The 27,841-nt window shown below is 35.9% G+C and overlaps 1 protein-coding gene across 21 annotated transcripts in view; it reads left to right on the top strand.

Annotated features, from left to right (window-relative positions):
• Positions 1-27,513, top strand: part of Trdn (triadin) — a 450,291-nt gene extending 422,778 nt beyond the window's left edge. For 18 of the 21 annotated variants that reach the window (XM_087585490.1, XM_087585476.1, XM_087585483.1 and 15 more), the window contains 5 exons: positions 662-685; positions 18,413-18,451; positions 20,454-20,492; positions 22,280-22,318; positions 25,212-27,513. In XM_087585490.1, coding sequence (XP_087441616.1) covers positions 662-685; positions 18,413-18,451; positions 20,454-20,492; positions 22,280-22,318; positions 25,212-25,351 — 281 coding nt within the window. In that variant the 3' untranslated portion in view covers positions 25,352-27,513. 21 annotated transcript variants of the gene reach the window in all.
• Positions 27,514-27,841: the final 328 nt, after the last annotated feature.

The raw sequence follows: 27,841 nt of genomic DNA, 5'->3' as shown, positions 1-27,841 counted from the left end.
TTGGAGACAAAATATTTAAATTTAATAAATGGTGGTACACAAGAGATATTCCCCATCTCTTTTTCAAAGAAAATAGCCTATCTCCTGGCATTCTGAATAATCATCTCACTGTGATTATTTTATGTTATTTATTTTATGTTAAATACTGTCAATGAGATGTTGTACTTCAAATAATCATCACTCATCGAAGAGAAAAAATGCAGTTTGCAGAGCCATTGGCTTTTAATGTAATTGACATTTACTTGTCTCTATTCGTCTTTGAAAGGAAAACGATTTTCAATATATTGTATGTAGCTTAGAGAATGTAAATTGTGTACAGAAACTACATCTTGAAAAGTAATTTTGTTCACATTATCTGTAATTATGTTGAATCATAATTTTTAAAAGATCCATCGGATTTTAGTAAGAATGCTTAAATTTTTAAGTTATTTGACACCTGAGGTGAAGAATGTCCTGTTTGGTAGCATTTATGTTTTCTTCTGTGAAAAAGACTGAGTTATTGAGAAAACACATTTGTTAGCAATGGGGAGATATATTTGTTCATTAATTCTTATTATTAGGGAGTTGACCCAAATATATTAAATACCTCTAGCCCATTGATACATGCTACAATTCCTTGATTTATTATGTTAGTAAAACAAAATGTGTATTTTATTTTTAGCGGAAAAACGTGGAAAAATATCAAGTAAGTACTGTTTGTATTGGCAATAAATTCTTTTTAGTACATGTATGTGGCTATAGTAAGACACATCATTTAAAGAACAAAATATATTTCAGTCTGTGGTCAGCAGCTCCATCACTCTGAGCCTGAAGTAAGGTGGAAAATCATGGTAGTGAACCCATGTGGTGGAAGAGGCTGCTTTCCTTAGGAGCAGCTGAGAGGCAGATAGAAAGACAGCCTTAGTAATACACTTTCTCCAGTTCAGTCCTGCATTCTAATAACCCACTTGGCTATGCACTCATCTGCTTGGAGCTAGTAAGGTCTTGAATAAATGGATGTCAGTGGCATGAGTGTTGACAGTGTGTGAGTAAGAATTCTATCATAGCCATCTTCCCACCCCGGGAAGTTTATGGCCTGAGGACTACTCCCTTACAGAGACTGCTCATACTGAGATTAGTGAAGCCTGCTTCCTATTCAGCTAATGTAATAGCTCTGATTTCGTGTGTATATGTATGAATTAACCCTGCCTCCTTGTTCAATTGAATATAATAAACATGCTGAGTTTTCTGAGCATTCTAAGTATGCATAAACCTGCTGTAAACAAATTTTTGAAAGTTTTGAGAATTTATTGAAATAATAGAATTTGATCTTTTCCACATTTCCAGTTTTAAGAAAGAGAAATTATTGAAAATTACTATTATTCAAAAATATGTACACTATTAGCCGAATGTGTAACTTTTGACAGTTACATAACAAAGTTTTTCAAAGTATGCAAAATTATTTTAATATTAGGTGTAACTAAATATATACATATACCATTTAAATATGTAACAAGCATACAAGTTCACATCTTTTAAATTATAACTTTGAAACTGTACGTGTATTTGTGTATTTTATACTTATGACACATTTACATTTGTATTACCCACATTTCAATTCCTCACATTCTGTGTAGGCAGTACCTGCTCTATAGACCGCGAGGGCTTAAATGTTTTTCATAGCTTGCTCGGTGGGTTAGTACAGAAGAAAACATAAAGGAATCACTAATAAATAAAACTTGCCAAGAATGTCATGCAAAAATTCATTGAGTGAAAGACATATAGTCTCCAGCAATTTAAAAACTTATAAGACTAGTGATTTTCTCACAGATATGAGGACAAAATTTATTGATGATCCTCAAGAAGAGTCCTAGGAAGCTCCTCTTTCTATAGTACCCTTTCTTTATAGCCCCTAAAGCCAAGGATCAGAAGAGCATATACTATGGAGAAACAGCTTGCACAATCTAACTCTAAGGCAACCAGAAGTGAGGGCCCTTGTGCAGAACACTTAGGTGGTAAGGCTCCATAAGGAAGGCTAGTCCCCCCACCAATGGCAGTTCTTGGTGAAAAAGACAATCCTTGCTTTGTCAAACTGTTTATTCAAGGTGAAAAGTGTTAGTACAATTTACTCATGGTGGACCAGAGATTAAATACCTTTTGCAGGAAGGAATGTCAGGGAAGGGAAATTTATTGGCTAATATATTGGCAAGCCCATCTAGATAACTCATTAGCATGGAGAGCTCTGGGATCTACGCTATGTGATCAGTGGACATGGTGGTCCTCTTTGTTGGATGTTGTGGTCACCTGCTCCAGGGCCGGAATCTGGGCAGGAGCAGATTCAAATACCTACAGTTCTCAATTTTGAGAATTGCTGCAGTTCCTTAATCTGCTGGACTTTACCAGTTTTTCTGTCTGGTGACACGGTTCTGCTTGTCCCACATTAAACCACATCTGTTCTGGGTTTGGTTTTTGTTAGGGATATAAATTTAAGATCTTCATCTTTTATAAATATGATAAAATAAATAGTATGCTTCATATTATAATGTAAGATGAATCACCGAGGTGTCAGTAGTTTCAAGTTACCTAGAAATTATCACAAAGTGTTAAAAGAACATCAGGAATAATTAAACAAGAATTTCTGTAATATGGTGCTTTTCTCTGAATGTATACTTTTGATATGCATTCATCTGGAAATCCACCTGTGAAATGACCATCTACAAATTTTTTGAGAATATAATTAACCATAACAAATATATCATTTGGCATTAAATCATTAATAATTTTATGTACATTCTCACACTGAAATATTTCAATATCTTCAGCAACCCAGAATATCCCAAGGGAAATTTAATTTATGATTGAAATCATATACAATATTTCAAATAAGAGTTTCACTATTAACGATTCTGTCAATAGGTAAGCAGCAACTGAGTCACACGAAAAATTAATTTTTTTAAGTTTTTAAGCACAGAAAACAAACTCTTTGTCTTATGTCGCTATAATCCTTAGCCCTAACTTTTAAATGAATGAGTTTATGGTCTTTAGTGAAGTGATAACATTTATCCCGAAAGATAAGAATTAGTTCACTTCTAAGTTAATTAATGTTATAAAAGATTAACTAAGTTGCTGATAAAATTACCTTACAATTAATTAATGAAAACACATCGGGCTTTTAATTTTAATGAAGTGAATTAATTTTATTACTGTACAACATGTGTCAACCACATTTCTTGTACTTGAAAAGGAATAAAATGATCTGAATAGGGTACAGTTATAGAGCAAGGCTTGATGTGTTGTCTACTTACCTAGAACAAATGAGTTGGACTGGTGAGATTCATGCCAGTGTATCTTAATTCATTTGTTCTAAATGTGGCCAATCTAAGCAAGGAACAAATGGCATAGTAAAAACTAAATGGCTATCAAATCTTTTCCCCTGGTTTGTTAAAGGTGTTTGGAGGGCAGGAGTGACTGATTTCAGGTGCTATCTACATAGGATCTATTATGGCTGCCTGTGAATCTTTTCAGTAAGTGAGATTAGGACTTGTTGAAGTCAAAGGGAAAAGGAGGTCATTCTCATTTCTAAAATAATCACTCAGAACATAAAATTGTAAAAAGGAGCAAGATTAGAGAGACAACTATTGTTCATTGAGACGATTCCACCCTACTCCTTGGTTTTCAATCGTGAAGTAGTGGTACAGGATTGTGGTAAATAACATTACCTGCATCTATAGACATACCAATGAAATAATGCAGTGACTGAATTTTTAGATGTTAAACTAAATTCAGTAGAATTTCACTTCTAGAACCATCTTGGTTGTTGTATAGATTTTATACACTGATGGCTTTAGCTTGCTAGTGAAATTTTTACATCCCAATTTATAAGAATTTACAGAGTAATGATCCATAGTTTTCTTAAGACTTTTTGCTCTGAGTTTGATTTCAGAGTGAGGCTGCTTTGTAGAATAAGTAGAAACATGTATGTCTTCCCTATTACATGTTTGGAACACTAGGTAAATAAGTCTTAAAAATGTTCTATTGAATTCAGCAGTGGAGTGACCTGGAACATGCATCTTAATTTGCAAGCATTGTGTTTGTTGTTAATATATTGTCAATATAATTATTTACTTATTACGAATCAGTTCAGCCTATTCTTCTTGAGTACATTTATATATATCTTTCCAAAAAATATTCATTTTAAAAATGTTTTTAACTTTTACTTAACAACTATATTTTAAGTATAGCAATGCATTGCACATATTTGCTAACACTATAATAGCGTTTTTTGATATAGTGTTAAAAAGAAGAAAAGGGAAATCTTTTTCCATGTTACAAACAGCTCCAGAAAAATTTGCTAATTAAAAAAGAATTTTCTTTTATGTGACCTATCATGAATAAATGTTTATATATTATGTACTTGTCATCCTTTGTATTTCTGTGGAGTGGTATTACTGTCCTTGTTCTCACTTCTTATTATAACAATTTGAATTTTATGTCTTCATAATCATGTTTGCAAACTCTAAAATTATAGTTTTAGTGTTATATAATCTTAGAAATGTACATTTCCAAACTTTTTCAACAAAATTAAGTATGTTAGTTCTGTTTCAAAACCTAGTTCATCATGTACAATCTAATATGTATAAAATAGCACATGAATCATACACTGCCACCAGCAGTGTGGTTTCCACTTTGCCACATTCCTCAACTTTTAATCAGAGCGAAGGACTAACAGAACTTCAGTTTTGACTCTCATGCTTATTGTTCTCATCATGGATTGTATGTTGTCCTTGTGCCTATGTGTTTGTTTGTGAACATGGAAAACATGTCACAGGTCAGAGGATGCATTTCGAGATTTTTCTCTAAAGCTTATCAGGTTCCCATGTGTTTTTCTATTGATCCAATTCAGTCTTTTCTAGAGTAACTCTATTTTAAAGAAGTTCTAACTTAGTTGTGCTCTCTTCAAAATAAAGGTCTTCTCTCATTTCAAAGCATTTCTTTCTTCATTTTGAAATATGTTGTCCTAGTTAGTAGCCTCTACCACTATGGAAGAGATCTCCTTTATTTCTGTTACAAACAAAGTCATCTTTAAAATTTTAGCATGTATGGTTAATGCATTGTACATTTTCTCTAACGATTTCTTAAAACATGCAAGTCTAATCACATCTAACCATTTACATGGCTAATTGTACTCTTTAAAAACCTATTCTTAGGGTTTCATTGCTGTGTGGAGAAACTATGACCAAAGCAACATTTATAAAGAACAACATTTAATTGGGGCTGGTTTACAGATTCTAAGTTCATTACAGTATCATCAAGGTTGAAACATGGCAGGCTCTAGGCAGGCATGGTTCAGGGGGGTCTGAGGGTTCTACATCTTGTTCCAAAGGGTGCTAGCAGAAGACTGTCACCCAGGCAGCCATGAGAAGTGTCTCAAAGCCCACACCCAAACTAGCACCCTTCCTCCAACGAGGCCACATCTCCTAAAAGTGTCCCCCCGGGCAAAACATATTCAAAGCACCACTAAACGATAACATATTAATTTAATCTACAGACTATTTGAGTCAATATAGGTCTACACTTAGGCCAGGTTAACTTCTAATCCTTTAAAATGCTTGCCTTCCAGTGGGATCTTCTTTAGAATCACCCTCAACAAAGTTATATGGGACCCTCACTCAGGTTTTTTTTTTTTTCTGGAGCTGAGGACCAAACCCAGGGCCTTGAGCTTGCTAGGCAAGCGCTCTACCACTGAGCTAAATCCCCAACCCCCACTCAGGTTTTTTAAGAATAATTATTATCTCTCATTTTACAATTAGCTTTTAACTGTGTTTAGGTATAGCGGGTGGTGTGGAGAATGAGACAATGTCTTACTATTAGTCCAGGATCATCTCCAACTAGTGAGCATTCCCTACCATCCTCCCAAGGAACGATATTATGTATAAAAGCTTTTTGTCATTGGACACATAGCAACAGCACTTGACAGAAGCTTTAAATTGATTATTTGGTTGCATTCTATAGTTAGGATAGGTGAATTTGGTGGCAAATTTAACAGTCCTTTCTTTCTGTGACAGTATCTTTTCTCTCTACATTTGCTATCCTACAGTTTCACTACAGTTTGTTGGTAAAAGGTAAATGTAATGTAATACACAAACACACACACACATGTATATATATATATGTATATGTATATATGTATATATGTATATGTATATGTATATATATATATATGTAAAGTTACTATATAGGTGAGGATAGCCTTGAGTTTGAATATGTATGTATATATGACACATGTATTTATCTCTTACATATACATATATATATGTATGCAAAGGAATTACTTATTACATATGGCTTTAAATGATTATGAATTAATTTTTAATTAATTTAATTTTCTTTTTATTATTATTCTCTAATCATTTTATAGTCCAGTTGTTATCCCCATTGCAATCTGCCCTCTGACTGTTCCTCATCCCATACCACTTCCCCCTTCTCCAAAAGCAGGTCCCCACCCCCTACACCACCCCACTAGAGCTCCCCACTTTCTGGGGCCCCAAGTCTCTCAGGGTTAGGTGCTTCTTCTCTCACTGAGGCCAGACCTCTGTTGTATATCAATCTGTGATGTCTCAGGGTCCAGGTTAGTTGAGACTGCTGGTCTTCCTATGGGGTCACTCTCCTCCTCAGCTTCCTCCAGCTTTTCTCTTCAACCACAGGTGCCCCTGGCTTCTGTCCATTGGTTGGTGCTAGTATCTGCATCTGACTCTTTCAACTGCTTGTTGGGCTTCTTGGAGGGCAGCCATGCTACATTCCTGTCTTTAAGCACACCATAGCATAACAAATATTATCAGGCCTTGTAATAACCTCTTGAAATGGACCACAATTTGGGCCTGTTACAAAACCCCCTTTCCCTCAGTCTCTTCTCTATTTTTGTCCACGTAGTTCTTTTTAGACAGGGACAATCCTGGATCAGAGTTTTTGACTGTGGGATGGCAACCCCATCACTCTAATTGATGCCCTGTTGTTCTACCGGAGGTGGACTCTACAAGTTCCCTCTCTCCACTGTAGGACATTTCGTCTAAGGTCCCTTTTGAGTCCAGAAAGTCTTTCAGCTTCAAGGTCTCTGGTACATTCCAGAGCCCCGACCCCACCTCATTCCTTCCACCCAAGGCTACCTGTTTCCATTCTTTTTGCTGGCCCTCAAGGCTTCACTCCTGCCCCCCCCATAACACCTAATCATTTTCCCCTTTTCTCGCACCCTGTCCCCTCTTCTATCCAGGTCTCTACCCCGCACCTTCCATGGTTGCATTCTTCTCTTTCCTAGGTGGGATTGAGGCATCTATGCCCGGGCCCTTCAGCTTGTTAACAGTCTTGAGTTCTGTGGATTGTATCCTAAGAATTCTGTAATTTTTTGACTGATATCCACTTATTAGTGAGTATATACCATGCATATACTTTGAGGTCTGGGTTACCACTCTCAGGATGATATTTTCTAGTTCAATCCATTTACCTGCTGCAAAAAAGCATGATATTATTTTTTCTTGGATATTTTATATGTTTATATGTTTATATGATAACATTTCAAATGTTATCCCCTTTCCTGGACCCTCATCTCTCCAATCCCCTCCTCCCTTCTGTGAAGATGCTCCCCTTCCCACCTACGCACTACCACCTCACCACCATGGCCTTTCCCTAAACTGGGGAATTGAGCCTTCACAGGACCAATGGCTTCTCCTCCTATTGATGCCAGACAATGCTATTTTCTGCTTATGAGGCTGGAACTATGCATTCCTCCATATGTACTCATTGGTTGGTGGTTAGTCCCTGGGAGCTATGAGGGGTCTGGTTGGTTGATATTGTTGGTCTTCTTATGGGGTTGCAAACTCCTTCAGCTCCTTCAGTCCTTTCTCTAATTCCTCCATTGGGGTCCCTGTGCTCAGTCTGATGGTTAGCTGCAAGCATCCTCATATGTATCTGTAAGACTCTGGCAGAGCCTCTCAAGAGACATCCATATCAGGCTATTGTCAGCAAACACTTCTTGGTATCATCAATAGTGACTGGGTTTGATGACTACATATGCGCTGTATCCCCAAGTGGGGCAGTCTCTGGATGGCCTTATCCTCAGTCTCTGCTACACTCTTGGTCTCTGCATTTCCTTTAAACAGAAGTAATTCTGGATTAAAATTTTGAGAAGAGTGGGTAAGTACATTCCCCAACAAGGGCCTTGCCAAACCTCTGTACATAGTTCTCTATAGGTTCTCTCCCCTTTGTTGGGTATTTCAACTAATCTTATCCCTGTTAGGTCCTAGGAGCCTCTTGCTTTCCTGGCATCTGGAACTAGCTGATAGCTACCCCTAGTTACCCATTCCCCATTTCTTCACACCTCTGTTCAAATTCCTAACCCTCTGCATATCATCCCAGTCTCTTCTCATATTTGATCCTGCCTCCCTTTTTCCCCCCTCCCTCTCCTCTCCTCCTCCCAAGTCTCTCCTACCCTCTACCTCCTGTGAGTAATTTTTTCTCCATTCTAAGGACTGAAGCATCCACATTTTGGTCTTCCTCTTCTTTGAGCTTCATATGGTCTGTGAATAGTATCTTGGCATTATGAGCTTTTGTGGAAATATCCACTTATCATTGAGTACATACCATGTGTGTTTTTTGTGACTGGGTTAACTCATTCAGGATGATGTTTTTAATAGTTGAGTTTCATTGTGGTTTCATTGTGTAAATGAACCACACTTTCTGTATACATTTGTCCATTCGTCCATTGAGGAACATCTGTGTTGCTTTCAGCTTCTGGCTATTACAAATAAGGCAGCTATGAACATAGTGGAGCACATGTCCTGCACTAGTGGGTCCTCTTTTATGTATATGCCCAAGAGTGGTATAGCTGGGTCTTCTGGTGGATCTATTTTCAAATCTCTAAGGAACATCCTGATTGATTTCCAGGGTGGTTGTATCAGTTTGCAGTCCCACCAGCATTGGTGGAATGTTCTTTCTCCATATTCTTGCCAACATATGCCATCAACTGAGGTTCTGATCTAGCTGTCCCAGCCAGTTGTCCCATCCTGCAGGACAGTCAACGAGGGTGCAGAGGGTACCTGGAAGAGAATGGGGGGCAAAAGACCCAAAGAAGGACGCCAAGACAAGAGTCTGATCAAGGTGACAATTTTATTCTTCCCCAAGGCTGAATTTATACCATAACAGTGGTAAAAAGAGAGAGGGGGGAAGTGGGAAACATTTACACAGGACAAAGTACTCGTATGGTCAGCTGATGTCAACAGGATGTTGGTTTTTCAGAAAGATCACAGGTTTGTCATATCACTGGGTGTCCTGACCACCAGATTTGTATTAGTCTTCTGCAGCTGGCTGGGGATTTTCCATGAACCCAGTCATACTTAGCTCTAACCATAATATTAACATCAATAATGGAGGGTTTTAAGGGCATCACTCCCAACACTTAGCAATTATGATGGCTGTAATGTGGAACCACAGTGTTACTTTGATTTGCATTTCCCTGATCACTGAGGACTTTGAACAGTCCTTCAAGTACTTGAGATTACCCTATTGTGAATTCTCTGTTTAGTTCTATACCATGTTTTGATTTGACTTTTTGGTGGTTTGCTTCCTGAGTTCTTTATATATTTTTGTTATTAGTCCTCTATCAGATGTAGGATTAGTGAAGAATTTTTTCCCAATCTATTGGTTGCTGATTTGTCCTATTGACTATGTCCTTTGCCAAACGGAAGCCTTTCAGTTTCACGAGGTCATATTTATCAATTCTTGATCTAGAGGCTGAACCAATATAGTTCAATTAACACAGGAAATTTCCCCCTCCCGATACCAATGAGTCAGAGGCTCTTTCTCACTTTCTCTTCTATTAGATTCAGTGTATGTGGTTTCAGGTAGAGGTCCTTGATCCACTAGGACTTGAGTTTTGTGCAAAGTGACCAATATGGATCTATTTTCATTTTCTACATACAGACTGCCAGTTAGACCAGCATTTATTAAAGATTTTTTTACATTGTATATTTTTTACTTCTTGGTCAAAAATCAAGTCTCCATAAGTTTATGGCTTTATTTCTGGGTCTTCAATTCTATTCCATTGATCAATGTGTCCATCTCTGTACCAATATCACACATTTTTGCTCTCCATTGTTTTTTTGCTTGAGGTCAGAGGTCAGGGATAGTGATTCCCCCAGAAGTCCTTTTATTGTTAAGAATTGTTTTCACTTTTCTAGGTTTTCTGTTTTTCCAGATGAATTTGAAAATTTCTCTTTCCATGTCTTTAAGAATTATGTTAGAATTTTGATGGGGGTTGTGTTGAATCTGTAGATTGTTTATGACAGGATGGCCACTTTTCCTATTTTAATTCTACCCATCTGTTAGCATGGGAGATCTCTCCACTTTTTTGAGGTCTTCATTGATTTTTTTTTCTTCACAGATTTGAAGTTCTTGTCACACAGTTTTCCACTTGTTTGGGTAGAGTTACACCAAGTTTATATTATGACTACTATGAAGGGTGTTGTTTCCTTAATTTCTTTCTCAACCTTTATATGAGACGTGTGTGAGTGTGTGTGTGTGTGTGTGTGTGTGTGTGTGTGTGTGTGTACAATAATATATACATGAAATTGCCTCAAAGGAATTAATACCTATTACATATTACTTAAAATGATTACAAATTAATTTTAAGAAATTCAAAATTAAAGACTTCAGCAGTAGTTGCCAAAGAGCATGTGTAAGCAAACATTAAGTGTTAGGAAGTATTTAACCTCATTAGTTAGTTATAAAATGCAGATTAGTCTGCTGTTATGTACTATTTCATATATATAGAATCACTGAAATTTTTTAAAGACTTAAATATAAAAAAGAACAGGATTTTTGCAATCAGAACTTTAATAATTGCTTTGGGAATGCAAAATTATCTGATATCATAGAAACCACTTTAGCAGTCTTTTAAAAATAATATCAGGTTTATATGAAAAGTCCACTATTTCCTCCTTGCAGGATGAAAGGAATTAAAAAGTTATACTCTCACAAAAGGCTATGCATGAATATTTATAGAATTTGCCTAATAATTTGCCAAACTGGAACCACATACCCTCAACAGAAGAATATGTCACCTTAGGTACAGCTTTGTGACAGAATATTACCAAGTATTTGTGTTGGGAGTCTGCTGGCCTAGAGCATGTTGAAACAAGACACAGAGCAGGACTCTGGTCTGGCTTTAAAGACTGATGATCTCCAAATATTTTAGTTCTCTAACCATAATGAAATGTTGATGATAACTTCTAAAAAGTCTTAAATTTTTCTTGCTAATTCTAAGGGTTAAAAGCTGCTGGTTTAGGCAATTAACACTGGTAGCCTAACAGCTGGGAATTAAGTACAGTAGCCTTTGTTCTATCTCAGTAGTAAGTGTGCAGCTCTAACTGGTAAAAGTTGCAGAAGAAGTAAGGAAAGTCTGAAGTGAATTTATCATTTACTTCTTAGTTGTAAAAGCTAAGTTGTGAAATCTCTCTTAGAAAAGAGTAGGGAAAGTGGAAAGATCCTAAAGCAGCCAGGAAAAATTTGCACTCCTCTTTTTGCAGTCTCATCCTAAATTAGCAGGAGATTAAGTAAAGGATTGATTGCTAGAGCCTTTTGTCTTTTTGTCCAAATGCCTCTTGTTTGTCAGGCTAGGGGAAAGTTTGGAACAATAAATTTCTATTAAACCAGGAGAAGAGAATAACAGTCACAGAAGAAAAAATTTTTATTTAAGCAAATATGCATAAACTCACATAAATCCATAAATTCACACACATAAATATATACATATATTCACACATGCATATTTATACACCTTCAGTCCTTCTAGTTGGGCTAGGCATGCAAACATTCTCACAATTATGTTCTCTCTCTCTCTTTCTTTCTCTCTCTCTCTCTCTCTCTCTCTCTCTCACACACACACACACACACACACACACACACACACATACACAACCATACTTATATATGCATTTGGAGCAAGAGACCAAGTATCAATGCAGAAAGAATTCAGTCTTTCTGGGAGAAAAGTGAGCTCCAATCTTTATTGCATTAAGAAAGAAAAATCTTCTACCATTTTAATACTAAGTGAATTAAACACAAGTTTGTAAAAAGAAAGCTTTGTTCCTTTTAGTATGCCTACCTCGTTATTAGGAAAAGGCCTGCTCCTTCTGCCTCTCTGAAGCTTCTTTTTTCCTCTTTCCCTCTGCATTCTGCATATTGCTCCCTTAGATTTTTTTAATGTTACCTATAGTTTCTCAGTTGTTCCACTCTGCATTCTCCTTCTAAACTTGCTTTCTCTTCCTACTCTGATGTCCCAATAATGCTCTTACTCTCAATGCCCTTTTCCCAATGCTATATCTTTACTTCTAAGTTCTTCTTAAGCTTAGTTCTGTCCAAAAACTTTTCTTGTGTCCTGACTTAAAACAAAACAAAACTTGAGTTCTGTTATTAAAAGGTCTGCTCAGATCTGTCTAAAAAGTGTTATATTTAAAAATCTCTTCTCCGCTCAGTTCTGACTCTTCTCTTTGTCCTCAGCACTTATACATATTTCAGAATATGTGATCACATGGTAAAGAGTTCATCATAATTTTACATTAGTTCAAATTATAAATTGAATAAGAAGTTTACAACAGAGAAGTTTACATCCAAATCTATTAGGAGTATTTATCTGGCTAAACAGTCATAACCTGTCACAACTCCACAGGTGCATTGAAAGTTGAAAACCATAACTAAGTTATTATTGAAGTTTTGGATAAATAAACCCAGTCAATATTTTATCCTATAATAAATCATTAGTTTCCTTTTATAACATTTATAACATTTGGTTAATGATTTTACAACCTCTTGGAATATGCTCTAAGTAGTAGAAAGTCTGGTTTCTATCTAAGAGCAATTAACTGGTGGCATAATGAGAGACTGACAGAGTTCACTTCAGTTCTGACTATCTGCATATTGCTCCCTTAGTTTTTTTAATGTTACCTATTGTTTCTAAGTTGTTCCACTCTGCATTCTCCTTCTAAACTTGCTTTCTCTTCCTACTCTGATATCCCAATAATTCTCTTACTCTCAATGCCTAATAGAAAAGGACCTAATAGCAGTCCCAATGTAAAAGAGCTTAATAAATACTGATATAATTTTAGGAATTCTTATAGGATCAGAGTTAAAAATTAAGAACTCATCTATTTGTATACATAGCATCACTACAAGTCAGTACATCTTCATATTTCTGCAAGATCTGCTCAAAAGGCGGGCTAATAGCAAGTGATTGTTATATATGTGTTAATAATAGTAAAATCATATTAATAGTAGTAATCTTCCCTAAAATGATTTTCTCATGGGCCTTGCCTATTAGAGCTTGGTTGTAGATGTTAATCTAAGGCAACGTCATCTCAGAAAGATCACCTGCTAGTTACTAGCTTGTCCTTTGATGGCTCTTGACAGATTTTGCTAAAATCCAAGCATATTTACTGTAGCACCACTGAAAAATAAACTAAGAACCCATCAGAAAATTATATTAAAACTGAAAGCTTCCTGTCACTTTTCTTGTTGGTCTTTGTTTCAATTGTCCTGCCTTCCACACTTTTATTACAAGCTCAGCATCTTCTTACCATTGGTGAGGTAGCCTCTTGGAAATGAACTATAGCTGGCTAGTTCCCCGAAGTTAAATGTGCCCCGTTTACTCCTGTAGTCTCAGCTTTCATGGCAGCCTTTGTGCCAACTTTTGAACCGGAGAGAAGTTCCTGCCCAATGTCAACAGATGATCTCATGGCAGGCAGCATGATGCACTCAGGAAAATATCTGCTCACCTTTTGGGAGTTGCTATTCTCCAGTCTCTCATAATCCTGGTTGTTTGCCTCAATTCTTCTTTCATACATTTGATTAACTTTGTTTTAGTCACTCTTTCCACTCACAGATATTTGTGAGTTCATCTAATTTTGTTAAATGCATGTGTTTTTGGTATCTCTCTCTTCTACTATATTGAGAGGCATGGAGAATATTGAAATTTTGTTGCTGCTATTTTTTTTTCAGAATACTCCAAGGCAATTTTATTTTCATCATCCTATTCTATCATAACAAAGCATCTCAGACTCCATAACCTTCACGGTGAATTTTAACTGACAAAGGACAATCTTGGACAACACAGGAGCCCATGTCGCACCTGCTGAATTCTTCTCCCCCACTGAGTATAAGATAAAATTATCTTTATCATCTTTGAGCTCAGAAACTCAGTAATACAGAGTCTTCTCTTTTGTGTTGTTTGTTTGGTGAATAAGCTCTTAGGTATGCAATTGAGCATATCAGAACTTCTAATGCCTGAAAATTCTTATTTTTCTCCAAGTACAATATTAACTGAACATTATCATACACTTGTAATTAAAAAGAGAAGCATTATCTGTTGTAGATTTACTATATTTTAAAAGCTAAAAATATGACTAAAATTTTGAATATCTGATTATAGAATCCTAAATTTAAATCATTTAGAGGTTGATTTTTGGGGGGATAGAATGTTGAAAATAGTAGTATCAATAGTTTTGACATAATGAAATGAATATCAAATTTCTACAAATTGTTTCATGGGTCAGTGGCTTCTGATACTGGGAACCTCAACTTAAGAAATCTTCAAATAAAGCAGCATAAATTTGGAAAAATTACTTAATATATCTAGGGTTCAGTTAAATTTTTTCTTTGAAATGATATTTAATGTAAAATTAATATAATGTTATATATAAAATTCGGTGCATAATCAAGATTATTGATCACTTAGTTCCAGTGAGTATGAGGGTAATACTAAGTATTATGGCACTAACCATTCATGTAAATCTGCTACTTTCCCAGGTCAGAAGAGATCCACTTTCGTATCAGTGCAAGTAAAATTATAAAATTAATTGCTAGGAGGAATATGTTTTTTTTTCTGACCTTTAGGTTTGGATTGAAACGATTTTAACTTTTAGGGCAAATGTAATTAAATTCACTTTGTCCTACAAGATAACCATGAAATAGCCATGTTTGGCTGAAGCCTTTCATGTGGCAGCTACATGAATATCACTCTGAACAGTCCTTTCCTCTTTGTTGATCCCGAGAAATTCAGTGTAGAAGTGCATTTGGTGAAATGTTTGCCACTGTTCCTTATTAGGCTCTGGGTCACATCAACTGAAGCTCATTCATTTATGGGTGATGTTAAGTTATTCTGACAATGCCCTTGAGACAGTCATCTCACTCTCAGTGACAGCATGGATACTCTGAATGGACTACATAATGCTTATTCAACATTCCTGACTTCACTTATAGATGTGTGCACAGTTCCAATTATGAGTGGCCTCTGCATACTTTATTATTCCCTGGAGTCATGTTCAAGAATAATGTGTCTATTTTCAGTATGGCAGCAATTTTTCTTTAGATCTTGTGATCATTTTGAATAATAGAATGCGTAAGAAGAACCTCTCCCACTGAAGGGCTAAGATAAACTACCTGCTAACTCTAGTTTTGGACTATGGTGGATGTATTGGCTTTCTTGAGAAAATATAAACTCATAGAATATAATATTGTATTAGCTTGTTATACATAATTCATGAAGTCCGTTGAATAATTTGAACTGTTGAATACCTCTAGAAATAGAGCAATGCATTGAATCAAATGAAACAAGAGGAATGGAGAATAATAAAAATACTTCAGGCTAAATTTCCGTTGTGTTTGTGCCTAAGGTTTCCAGATGCTCAATCATTATTCAATATCTCCTGGATCTGCAGCAATCCAAACAGATTGCTAGCAGAGAAAAGATGCAGTGCTGTGTGGATAGCAATGCATACATTATCTAGGTAGATTTTATTTATTTATTGTGTTTGCTAAGAATAATCAGAGCTGTTATGAACACCGCAGGGGAAATTTTATATTTAAAAAAGTGTGATGGTTAATCTTGATTGTTAATTTGACTAGATTAGAAAGTATCTCCAGATTAGGGAACTGCGTGTCTCAGTGGCTCTGTGAATTCAGTTAGAATTAACTAGACAGGGAAGATGTTTTCAAAATGTTGACAGTATCATGTCATAGGCTAGATACACATATGAAATAAAGAGTAGAAATAAGAGATACAGAACTCTTTGTCTTTTCCTGGCACCTGTCTTCAATAAGGCAACCATCCTTGGTCATATGTCCACATTACTGTGATGCCCAACATTACCCAAGCCCAGCACAATAGGGCTAATTGATATTGCACTGAAATTTCATATTTTAAAGTTATCCTCTGTATACTTTGGTTCCTACTACAGAAAGCTGACTTAAAGTAGGAACGACAAATTAACCATCCATGCCAGCACTATGAGTTCCTTATCATGTACTATCTCTTTCAGTTTCACTGTCTTTTGTTATTAAATCTATTTGTTTAATTTACACCCCATTAGCAGTCCCTCTTCTCCTTCTAGTACCCACTCACATAGAACCTTCATCCATTCCACCCTCTCCACCTTTGAGAAGGGAGAGCCCCCATTTAGATATCACCTCCACTACAACTCCACTCTCCTGAAGGGCCATCCCCTCCTTCTCCCACTGGGCCAGACAAGGCTGTTTATTTAGAGGAATTGGATCCACAGGAGGGTAGGCAACAGATTCAGGGAAAGCCCCTGCTCCTGCTGTTGGGGGAACTGCATGAAGACTAAGCTGTTCGTCTGCTATATATATGCAAGAAGCCTGTTTCCAGCTCATGATTGCTCTTTGGTTAGTGATTCAGTCTCTGGGAGCCTGCAAGGTCCAGGTTAGTTGACTCTGCTGCTCTTCCTGTGTAGTCTCTGTGGGTCCCTCAATTGTTCTCCCAACTCTTCCCTAAGACTCCTAGAATTCTATCTAATTTGGCCTTGGTTCTTTGCATCTCTTTCCATTGGCTGCAGGGTAGAGCCTCTCAGAAGACAGTTTTGCTAGATTCCTGTCTACAATGATAAGGGGGTATCATTAATAATGTCAGGGATTGTTTCTTGACTGTAGGATTGGTATCAATTTGAGGCAGCTATTGGTTGGCCATTCCCTCAGTCTCTACTCTTTCTTCCTGCCTATCTTTTAGGCAGGACATATTTTGGGTTGAAGGTTTTGTGGCTTAATCATCCTCAGCCTACTCTTCAGTCCCTCCTGATTCCTCAAGAAGTAGTTATTCCCAATTTCTCCTAGATTACTCCTGTAACTCCATCCTATGGAAAGTAGAGGCAGAAGAATCAGGTGTCTAATTTTAGCTTTAGTTATATAGGGAGCTTGAGGTCAATAGGGGCTATCTGACATCACCTCAAAAATGTACAAACAGACCATCAAACCCTCCCCCCAAAAAACAAGTTCCCCTTTGATTGAACATGTTCTTGCCAGTTCTCATTTTGTGCCATCTGTTGGGTAAATTCTATTTTCACTCTAAGGCTTGCCCCTCACTCTGCCCATACATATGTCTACTTATTCTTTTGTATCAGTCCCAGTGCCTTGCATATAAGTATACTTCTACAGAGATTTCCTCAATGATCCCTTCCCATTCCATCAGTTTTCTATTGCTACTACCTGGATCTCCCTACTCCACATTTTCTTCAAACACATGACTTAAATTTCATCATGAAACTTGACCATGCAAAATCTAAGTGACCATGCCTAACATTTCTGAAACATTCTTTGCTGTGGATTGACTGCCTTTCTAGAAATGCTTTCCCTCCATGATGTCTATAGTATCAGACATGTTTTACAAGCCAAATCTATTTGCTTAGTATTGAGATTCTGCTAGCTTCCCTTAGAGCCGTGGTTCTCCATCTGTGCATCACGATGCCTTTGGAGGTTGAACAACCCTTTAACAGGGGTTGCCTCTCTTCCCCAGAAAACAAACAGGCCAGTGGCACTCTAAGTCTCTGTGAGGCAATATTTTCTCCAGCACTGAGGCCAAAGAAGCTAAATGGTCATAACAAGAAATGGAAATCTGCAAGTGATGACGGTGAGGCAGGGAGGTATCTCCAGGAAGAAACAGAGACTGGGGTAAGGGAGTTGTGCAAAAATCAATAAGGATGACCTTATCTGTGACTCCCTACACTGGGGATATAAAACATGAAGAGACCTCCTCCTGTAGCCAGACAAAAGCTCCAGGGAGCAATGGAGACACCAACCCATCCACAAAACTTTCAAACCAGAATTTATCCTGTCTACAAAAAATGCATGCATGGGGGATGGAGCAGTGTATTAGAAACATTTCATGTCATGCTTCCTATTCTTTGTGCCTCTGCTTTTAGAGAAGTTTAGTGATGCCCTCTCTATATTCATTTCCCAAATCAGAATGCTTGACCTAGAAGCTGCACTTTGGATTAGAGAGACCTGTAACTCAAAAAAAAAAAAAATCTTTAAGTAAGGTGTTTCCTTTTGAGAAAACAAAAAGCACTTAAACTGTGATTTATTTTTCATTTTGCTCTAGAAGATTCCAAAGATGCACCAGCTCCAAAGAAAGATAAAGGTGAGTTTGTTACCTGTTGGTTATTTATACACTTTCTCTTAAGGATGCAATATTTTGCATTGTCTTATTTGTTTGTTTTAGTAGAATGTTCTTGATCTCTTGGTATAGTTATTGGCATTTATGTGAGAGAAATATTTTGATCCTTTTATATTTTTATAAACTTCATCTCTTTCTGTATTAGGAAATAACTAGGATGGCATTATTTAAAAGTAATTATTAGATATATTTATTGATAAATATTCAGAAACATTATTTTAGCATTAACATGTATAACGATAACTTCATCAAGTAGTGAAAATCTCTTATCAGGAACTGCTTTTAACGAAAGTTATTTATAGTAAAAGCCCTCTCATAAATGGAGAAAATAGAGAATTAAAAAAGGGAGAATAGGTGCTGAACACACATACATATGGACACAGATATATACATATACACATGTATACACATAGATACATACACATATATACATACATGCAGCATATACATATACCACACATACACATACATATACTATACATACATGCCAAACACACACACACATACACTCCATTTACACATACACACAATCCACATTAATGCTTCTCTTTGAAGGTCATATTTCTTTCGATTAGAAAAAAATTCTAATATTGACCTATCTTTCCCTTTTTCAACTTATCAAGTAAAATATAGTATGCAAACTCTGAGTAAATAAAACAATTAGTACTAAAAGTTTGCAATGAAAATTTAAAAATTGCTCAAGTATATTTTGTTAGTGTTATATTTTATTTAAAATTATTTCCACAGGATTTCATATATGCCAGAAAGCCAGAATATATAAAAGACCAAATAATTTTAAAAATATAACCTAGTTACTATTTATGTCTCCTATTTTCACAGATTAAATGTCTTTTTCTCTAGTTTCCTTGAGATATATTTATTAAATGCAAATTGTACATTTTAAGTGTATATGCGAAGATTTAATATACATACACATTAAGATGTAACTATGATGATTAAGCTAATTACATGAATTGTCATAGCTAACCTTTAGCGTAAGAACGTTACAATTTGTTGTCTTAGAGAATCGTGTGTGTGCGTGTGTGTGTGTGTGTGTGTGTGTGTGTGTGTGTGTTATGCCTTTATGTGTGCTTTTGTGTGTGTATGTGTAGGTTCTGCAGGTGCATGCACATGCCTGATGAAGCTACATGTCATGATATAGTCAGTGCCTTCCTACATAGCTCTCTGTAGGGTTATGGGGGTGCTGCATATGCTCTGCCACAGAGTTCAGCCACTCAGGGAAGAAGTTGACTGTGCTTACCCCACGTTGGGGCCAAAGGGGAAGAGGGAGAGCTCAGGATGGTCCCTAGGGAGAAAGTCTCTGGCTTGATGGGGGTGAGCTTGGGCTTGATGGTGGCCACCACTGGACGTGCAGAGAAGCCTTCTACAGAAGGCCTTCTCCATGGCTCTCCAAAAGAGGCAGTTCATGGTTTTAAGACATTTATTGTCATAGCAGAAAGTGGATGAGTAAAACCAGGAACCAGGGTGCCTTTCACGGCCCCACAACTCTCCACCTTGATTTTTTGAGCAGGTGCTCATTGATTTGGGAAAACTAGCTGTCAGCATGCTCCAGGCATCATCCTGCTTCCTCCTCCCTAGGGTTAGGATTATAGTTGTGCACCACCACATGTTAAATTTATTCAGACCACCTAGACCCAAACCTTCATACCTCCATGCACTTTAACAACTGAACAATCTGACCAGGTGCTGTCTTAGAAAAGTTTAAACTTAAGATAAGCCAGATATGTAGTCCCAAGTGGAACTCCTGAATATTATATGACAGATACATTTTTCATGGTTTTGAAAAACTCCATAACTTTTCTCTGGTGAGTAACCAACTTAATTTCCAACCAAGAAAGTAAAAATTCTTCTTTCTCTCTAAATACTTCTTATTGTTCAATATAGTTTTATAATAGTTATTCTGATATGTGTTCTTATAATGAGTCTTCATTTTTGTTCTCAATAGAAGACTCCAAAGATGTCCTGCATTCAAAGAAAGATAAAGGTGAGTTTGTTATCTTTTGCTCGTTTATACACTTTCACTCAAGGACACAGTGAGTTTGTTGTTTGTTTGTTTTAGATTAATATTCTTAATCTTGGTATAATTGTAGCAATTTCTAAGCAATGTATATGTGATATATTTGCTTCTTAGTAATTTTATATTATTTATAAATTATTCTCCTTGCATATTGAAGAAGAGCTACATTCACAATATTTGCAAATACAATCAGGTATATTTCTTGCCTAATTTTTTTAAGTATCATATTATTGTTAACGAATTATCACTTTTGAGTGCAAACTTATTATTTCATCAAATGGGGATTTAGCTGAGTGGTAGAGTGCTTGCCTAGCAAGCTCAAGGCCTTGTGTTTGGTCCCCAGCCCTCCCCCCAAAAAAAAGAAAAAAAAAGAAAAGAAAAAGTCCTCTATAATAGAAACCTTCTTCTAAAGTAAGTAAACAAAGAAGGAAGTCAGAATAGAACCTACATACACATACACCAAACATGTCTCTGAAAAACTTCCTACTTCCAGATGTTTACTATTAACTAAACACTTCCCAATGCCTGTCTAGGAAAGTAAGAGTTGGAACTAGCATGTTCATTTTCAGTGTCATTTGCTGAAGGACTCCTAGCTTCTGACTTTGGAACTACTACAGCGCAAGCACTTCTTCTTCTAATATATCCTTCTATTATATTCTGTGGATAGTAAGAGTTGACCAACTGTTCTTCTTGCTATGAAAGTGTAAGTTCCGTAACTGTTCCTGAACTTTACTAAAAACATGAGAAGTATTCCCTTGAGTAAAGCCACAGTCAGATAAAAGATACCCATGCCTTGCAAAATCAAATTTAATTGAAGCTTGAAATGATATGTATTACTGGAAAATGTGTATATATTGTAGGTAAGACTGATAATTGATTTATCAGTTTAAAGATAAAGGGATTCCTTTTAAACCTAGAAATAGATCTACTACTCTTCTGTCATTAGTACAAAATAATAACTGTACTTCTATATTAATTATGACACTTTATGTAGCTATAGTACAGAATGAACCAAAATGCCAGGTTGTTGATGAAAGGTAAAGGAATTGTGACATCTATATACAATGGGTTATGATTTATAAAAAAATCAAAAACAACAACAAGATCAACAAAACAAAAAACATTGAATCTGATAATTGTGTTATGTGAAATAAGACAAATGCCACCTAACATCACTAAGACTTTAAAAGTAAATTTCATTTGCATACAAAAACAGAGTGGAAGAATTCATGATAAACTGGAGACAACAAAAGAGACATAAAGAATGAGTTATCTAAGGAATACCAAAACCCACCAAGGAAGAATTCTGGTTTCCCATAACACCCTGGAGTAATACTGTTCAAAACGGTTTATGTGATAATTTGAAATACTGAAAGAAAAACAAAAACTATCTAATACATAAGAATGGTCAACTTCAAAAAGTGACAGAAGAATTTAATAGATGCTACCCCTTGCTTTCTAATACCTGAGCATCAAAGACTTCATCTCAATAAATGAATATATGTCAGTTCATTACCATTCATCAACACATCAGTCAACAGGACCAGTAGAATCGCCAAAAGCATGCTTGTTTTCCTCAGTACACAGTTTTTATAATGAAAGTCTGAAATGACTCTAAATACAAGCTTGGAGTGTGTAAGAATGATATTTTTTGACAATAAAATATTGTGCTCAAATATAGAAGATATAAAGCCAAGTGCATACTACAGATCTCTGCATGTACTAATACTTCTCTTTTACTTTTTTATCCCTAGAAGTAACTAATAATGTGTCTTCACCAAAGAAGCAAAAAAGTAAGTTTATAATTAAACTAAAAACAACTAGCTCCTCCAATAATAAAGATACTAGTTAGGTAATTAAACTTTAGAGACTATACAAACAGTATTACTAGAATATGATTTTTGGCACTAATGTGATGAAGAACTTCAAAGTTTACCATTTACATTTCAAATGGAAACTTGTCATTTTTGTCTAAGTCAAGAGGCACAGGGATAAAGTAACTCCAACTAATGTTCATAGTGCCATTTATCATAAGCTATTTACAAGAGCATAGATTCTGGGTTCTCTACCTGAATATTGCTTAATTGTGTGTTACTGTCTGCAAGTAACAGATCTGTAGAAGTGGACTGCTGACCTTTTTTAAAATCAAGTTAAAAATGTGGAAATATATTTTAGCAATTCAGTTACTTAGACTCACTCCTGAAATTCAAAATTCCTTTTGATGTTCTTGGACACTTGGCAACATTTTAAGAGTCAGTGTCTGGAATCATTGATTCTAGAATGTAATCAGTATTCACATGAAGTTCCAGAACTTGGTGCTGAAGATTCTCATTATCCAGGGCTTCCAAGTGAGAAATATTTGTTCATATTATAAAGCAACACATACACACACACACACACACACACACACACACACATACACACACACACACACACACACAGGAAAAGAGAGAGAGAGAGAGAAAGAAAGAAAGAAAGAAAGAAAGAAAGAAAGAAAGAAAGAAAGAAATCATCACTATACAGACTAGAGCAAACAATTTTTAAAATTGATCCAATAAGGCCAACACGCATAATGATTTAAAGAACTAAACATTTATCAGAGAAATTTCTTGTAGGATTTGCATGTTTTCCTACATGCCTTCTGAAGGAAGTTCCTGAGGTGGCTTATTAATTGAGAGATTTGGATACATACTATGTTGCAAATGTTGCTGGTGATACTGATATGGCTACACAAAAGCACATGACTGGAATGCTTCATACAATCAGTCTGGGAGAAATACATGAGCATAAACAATCTTGTAATAATTTAATATATCAGTCCAAAATCCATGCAAAAACAATTATGATCTGAACTGTCGTGCTCTTCCAATTGGTAAACTATTGTTAGTAATTTCAATTTGATTGCATCAATAGTTGAAATCTCTTATTTCATAAACAAGCGTTAATAAAGAATGCAATGGGTAGATAGTATCAACACTACTTTCTTGTTGACTCTATCTTGCTAGTGTGAGAAACTGGATGAAAATGCATGGAAAGTCACTGTATTGTTTCTTATGTGAACATAAATTAGGTCAAAATTAAAAGAAATGTAATTAAAAGTCTCCAGTCATGATGGTTCATATTTCTACCATCACTCCAGATACAAGAGGCATGGCAACTGCCTTGAGTTAAAAACCACCCTGTGCCAGATATTAAGTAGCCCAGGCTGGCTATTATTACAGAGAAAAATCTTTCCTCAAAGAACAACATCAAAATAAAATGGGATTAAAACTAAATTAAATATTTATGAAATATTATTCTGTAAAAATTTTCACCTGTGGAATTTATTACATCAAACATTATTTCACATTTTCATCTTAACATTCTATTCTTCATGAATCTTTAATGTAAGTTCTACATTTTTAGAGCTAATGATATTTCTGATAATAGGTCTTTCAACTTGAGTTAGGTGCATGTGCCAGAACAGTGTCTGCATCTGCAAAGGTTCAAATTAGATAAACATATATGAAGATGCTCTTGAATTTTATTACCAGTTGTTCATTTCTCCCTGACTGGCATCTTTTTGTTGCCTGCATCTAATATACACTAGCTGTTACCATTTCAACAGCTTTAGGAAAAGAGGACTTGTGCCACCAAGGTACAACAAAAAGAAAAACCTATCTTCTGAAAACCCAGCTATTGAGGCTAGGCAATGTCTCTTCGCTGGAATCTGAAGATACCCTTAATGTGACTCATGCTTATAATCTCAGTTCTTGGGAGGCTGAGGAAAAAGAAATTTTGTGAGACCAGCCTAAGAAGTCCTAATACTATTAATACTTGTTTCAGCTTTCTTACCACACTTCGTTTCATTCATATAAATTTGGCCATCTTCCTATCTCCTACATAGCATGCTCTTCAATCAGCATTTTCCTGCAGGCCTTTGGCAAAATATCTGTGTTTGTTTGCAATGATGCACATGGATATGATAGAAAATAGCACAGTCAGTGAGTGTCTGTGATTTTAAGAGAGGGATTTGAGTTCTTAACAGAGCTGCCTCTAGGGAAACCTGGTTTGATTGCCAAAGCTCAGGTTCTGTCCACTGCCTCACATATTTTGCACCATGCTCCTTAAAAGCAATTACATTTATTTATGTAGGTGGAGGTGGGGAAGAAGCATCTTAGTGTGTGTCTCAGAAGACACAATATTAGGAGTTGATTCCTTTGTTCCATCATGTGGGACTTGGGGCGTGAACTTAGGTAGTCAATATTGACAATGAGCACCTTTACACATTGAGTCAGCTCACTGGCTTTGTGCCATATTCATCTCATTTCTCTGCATTTTTCTATGTGTGAAACATCTGCCTCAGTAGATATCATGCTTCCAGGATAAAGATAAATGCAATAACTCACTATTTTAGGATTCACAAATGCTTATTACATACATGCATGTGCACACACACACAACACACACACACACACACACACACACACACAACACCACATTCTGTGTTGGTTCATTTACTTTTTTAGTATCCCATCATGGTTTATGTTTCTTGATTCTATGTACAAAGATGCCAAGGCAGAATGAAGTACAGTTTTCCCAAGTAGTCAGGGACTATGTCCACTGTGGTGTACAGCCTCAGTGTGCCTCCTGTGTTGTCACACATGTATTAATTTTTTATAACAAAAATCATACTCTCTTCCTTAGGTCCCATCAGTTTCTTCCAATGTGTCTACTTGGATGGGTACAATGGCTATGGATTTCAGTTTCCTGTCACTCCTGTCCAACACCCTGGAGAGAACCCTGGCAAATCAAACTCTCCAGGACAGAAGCAGCAAGAACAATAGACACCCATACATGACCCTGACAACTGCTTTTACATCATGAAAGTGGAATCTTCTCTTTTGTTCACAGTGGCACGGGCAGTCAAAACTAACCAGTGCTGAGATTTCATTGTAAACATTTTGCCTGGCATAAAGAAATAGCATGGACAAAAGGGTTGACTAATAAGCAAATGTGTTGAGGGTCTAATACTTGAGAATCTTTATTTGTGTCTGTTGCTATAGGAGGGGTACTTACATTCAGCTCTTTCTAGTCGTTATAAGGTAGTAATCTCATTAAAGTTTACTTTTAAATGTAATTGGCACAATTACAAAATGAGATTTATGACTTCAGGTAGATAATTTTTAATTTGGTTATATAGACTGTGTTCTAATTTTAAATAGTACAGGAGCATATATAAAAGTTATTCTTCTGCATCCTGTGGGTAGACTCAGTTTACCCAAAAACCTATGTGCGTTATTACATTCATTTCTGTTTCCAGTTCTATTGTGTCAAGACTCTACATAGGTGTGTCTTACACCAGAGTGCTCTAAATCCCTTGTCATATCTAACAGATGGGACATGACAAAGAATAAGTACTTGTTGGATCTTATCTCTGAGGTTGTCTTGAGCTATGCTTAAGACATTCTCTCTTATGGACATATACTTGCAGTTAAGCAGGTCTGGTAAACCACTTGCTTAATATGCAAGTTAATGAGATATGAAATTTTCACATTTCTCCAGATTGTGCCCCAGTAAATCCATCACCTGGGTGAAGGTTTAGATCAAACATTAACTATGGTTGACAAATACAAACATAGTTTTATTTCTCAATACATTCTTTCTGTGAGAGTAAATTTTTTTTCAAATGGAAACAATACAAATTCCATAAATGTTTAAGCGAGATATTTTGGGCCTAGGCATGTTTATGAGATGCCTTTCTTTTGGCTGATTGAACATTAACACCAGTTAAATGAATGGCAGTTTCTAATATACGTGTCCAGGCATCACTGAAAATAACATCTTCTTGGTAATACAAACACTCGATTTTAATGAACTTTTCTTATCAACTCTAGAAAACATGACTGTACTTTTTCTTCAAGTTTCCAGTTGTAGCTGAACTTGTGACAAATTAACAAGTTCAACTCACGGAAATAACTTGAGTTACCATTTCTGGCATTATCAGAAGCTCAGCCAATGCTGAGCTACTGACTTTGTGAGCAAGCTGTGTGGTTGGTCTTAAAGTACTACAGCCAAACACAGTTCTTGAGGTCCAAGACAAAGGTTCATTTTATCAATATTCAGGTAAGATGTAGATCAGATACATCATTAGTATTAATGATGGAATGTTGGTGACTCTTGTAAGAAAGTCAGCTTCAACCAGATGCTGACAGACTGGATTCACACTACAGAAACCAACACTACAATGAACTAGTTTAATGGAGCCATTTGGAGGGGAAGGAGTACATAATTGACCAGAGCAAATGATACCATCTTTCAAAACACTTCATTCAGCAATTCAAACTCACAAGGAGAACAGTGGATAAAGCGCTCTACTTAGTTGGAGTTTCACCCATGCAAGTTCCTGAGTATGGAACAGAGAACAAATGTGACAGTTGTTTTAAAAGACATGCTACAGAATGGGTTATCCACTAAGTTATTACCTTTCAATGACTATATACTAAGCTCTTAGTCTTTCTATTCTGTGTCAGATAATACAGCAAAAGGTTTTACTTCATGCTACACTGGCACAGTAAATGACATTCAAAAATGCATTATATATATATATATATATATATATATATATATATATATATATTGGGTCTGTATCTCCAGGTTACCAGGAACCATCAAAACAAACAGCTCAGAGTTGTTTTGGAGACAGATAAAGTGTCTTAATATGGATTTGTTTGAAAACACTTTCTGAAATTATGGTTTTGGAGATTACATTAATCTTATCTCCACCAATTTCGAAATATCCATCTATTTTCTTTATGAAACAAATTGACAAAATATAAGAGATGTTACTATAAATTTAGATGTTAGAGAAAACAATTATGGTATAATTAATATTAACAATAATTATTACATTTTGTCTAAAATTTCAATGTTGAGTATAATTTGAAAATATTATCCAAACTGGCATCTGTTTGTATCTTTACATTAATAAAATACTTCTGACCCCTGAGTTTAATGGGTTGTATCTTAAAAAGAAAGAGAATGAATAGTAAATTTAAAAATTTTTTCATGGTTTTCACCATATTGTTCAAAACATGTTAGCAATTGTTTAATTGTTGGCTTTATCTAGTGGGTTAGAGTCCTTCTTACTCCAGCATCCTCCCATCTTTCATTCATCTTGGTTTTTGAAATGATACAAAAATAAGAACATTTGTTTTAGCCCATGTTTCCTTATTTCTCTAGAGTTATATAACTTCTGTTCATGATATTTCAAATACAAACAAAGTTATTTTATGTGTTTTCCTCATGAAAATGACCTCTCTGTGGACACATTCTGA

This window comes from Rattus norvegicus, chromosome 1 (genome assembly GCF_021556685.1).
Source record: "Rattus norvegicus strain SHRSP/BbbUtx chromosome 1, alternate assembly SHRSP_T2T, whole genome shotgun sequence".
NCBI classification, from domain to species: domain Eukaryota; kingdom Metazoa; phylum Chordata; class Mammalia; order Rodentia; family Muridae; genus Rattus; species Rattus norvegicus.
This window is presented reverse-complemented; position numbering and strand designations above follow the sequence as displayed.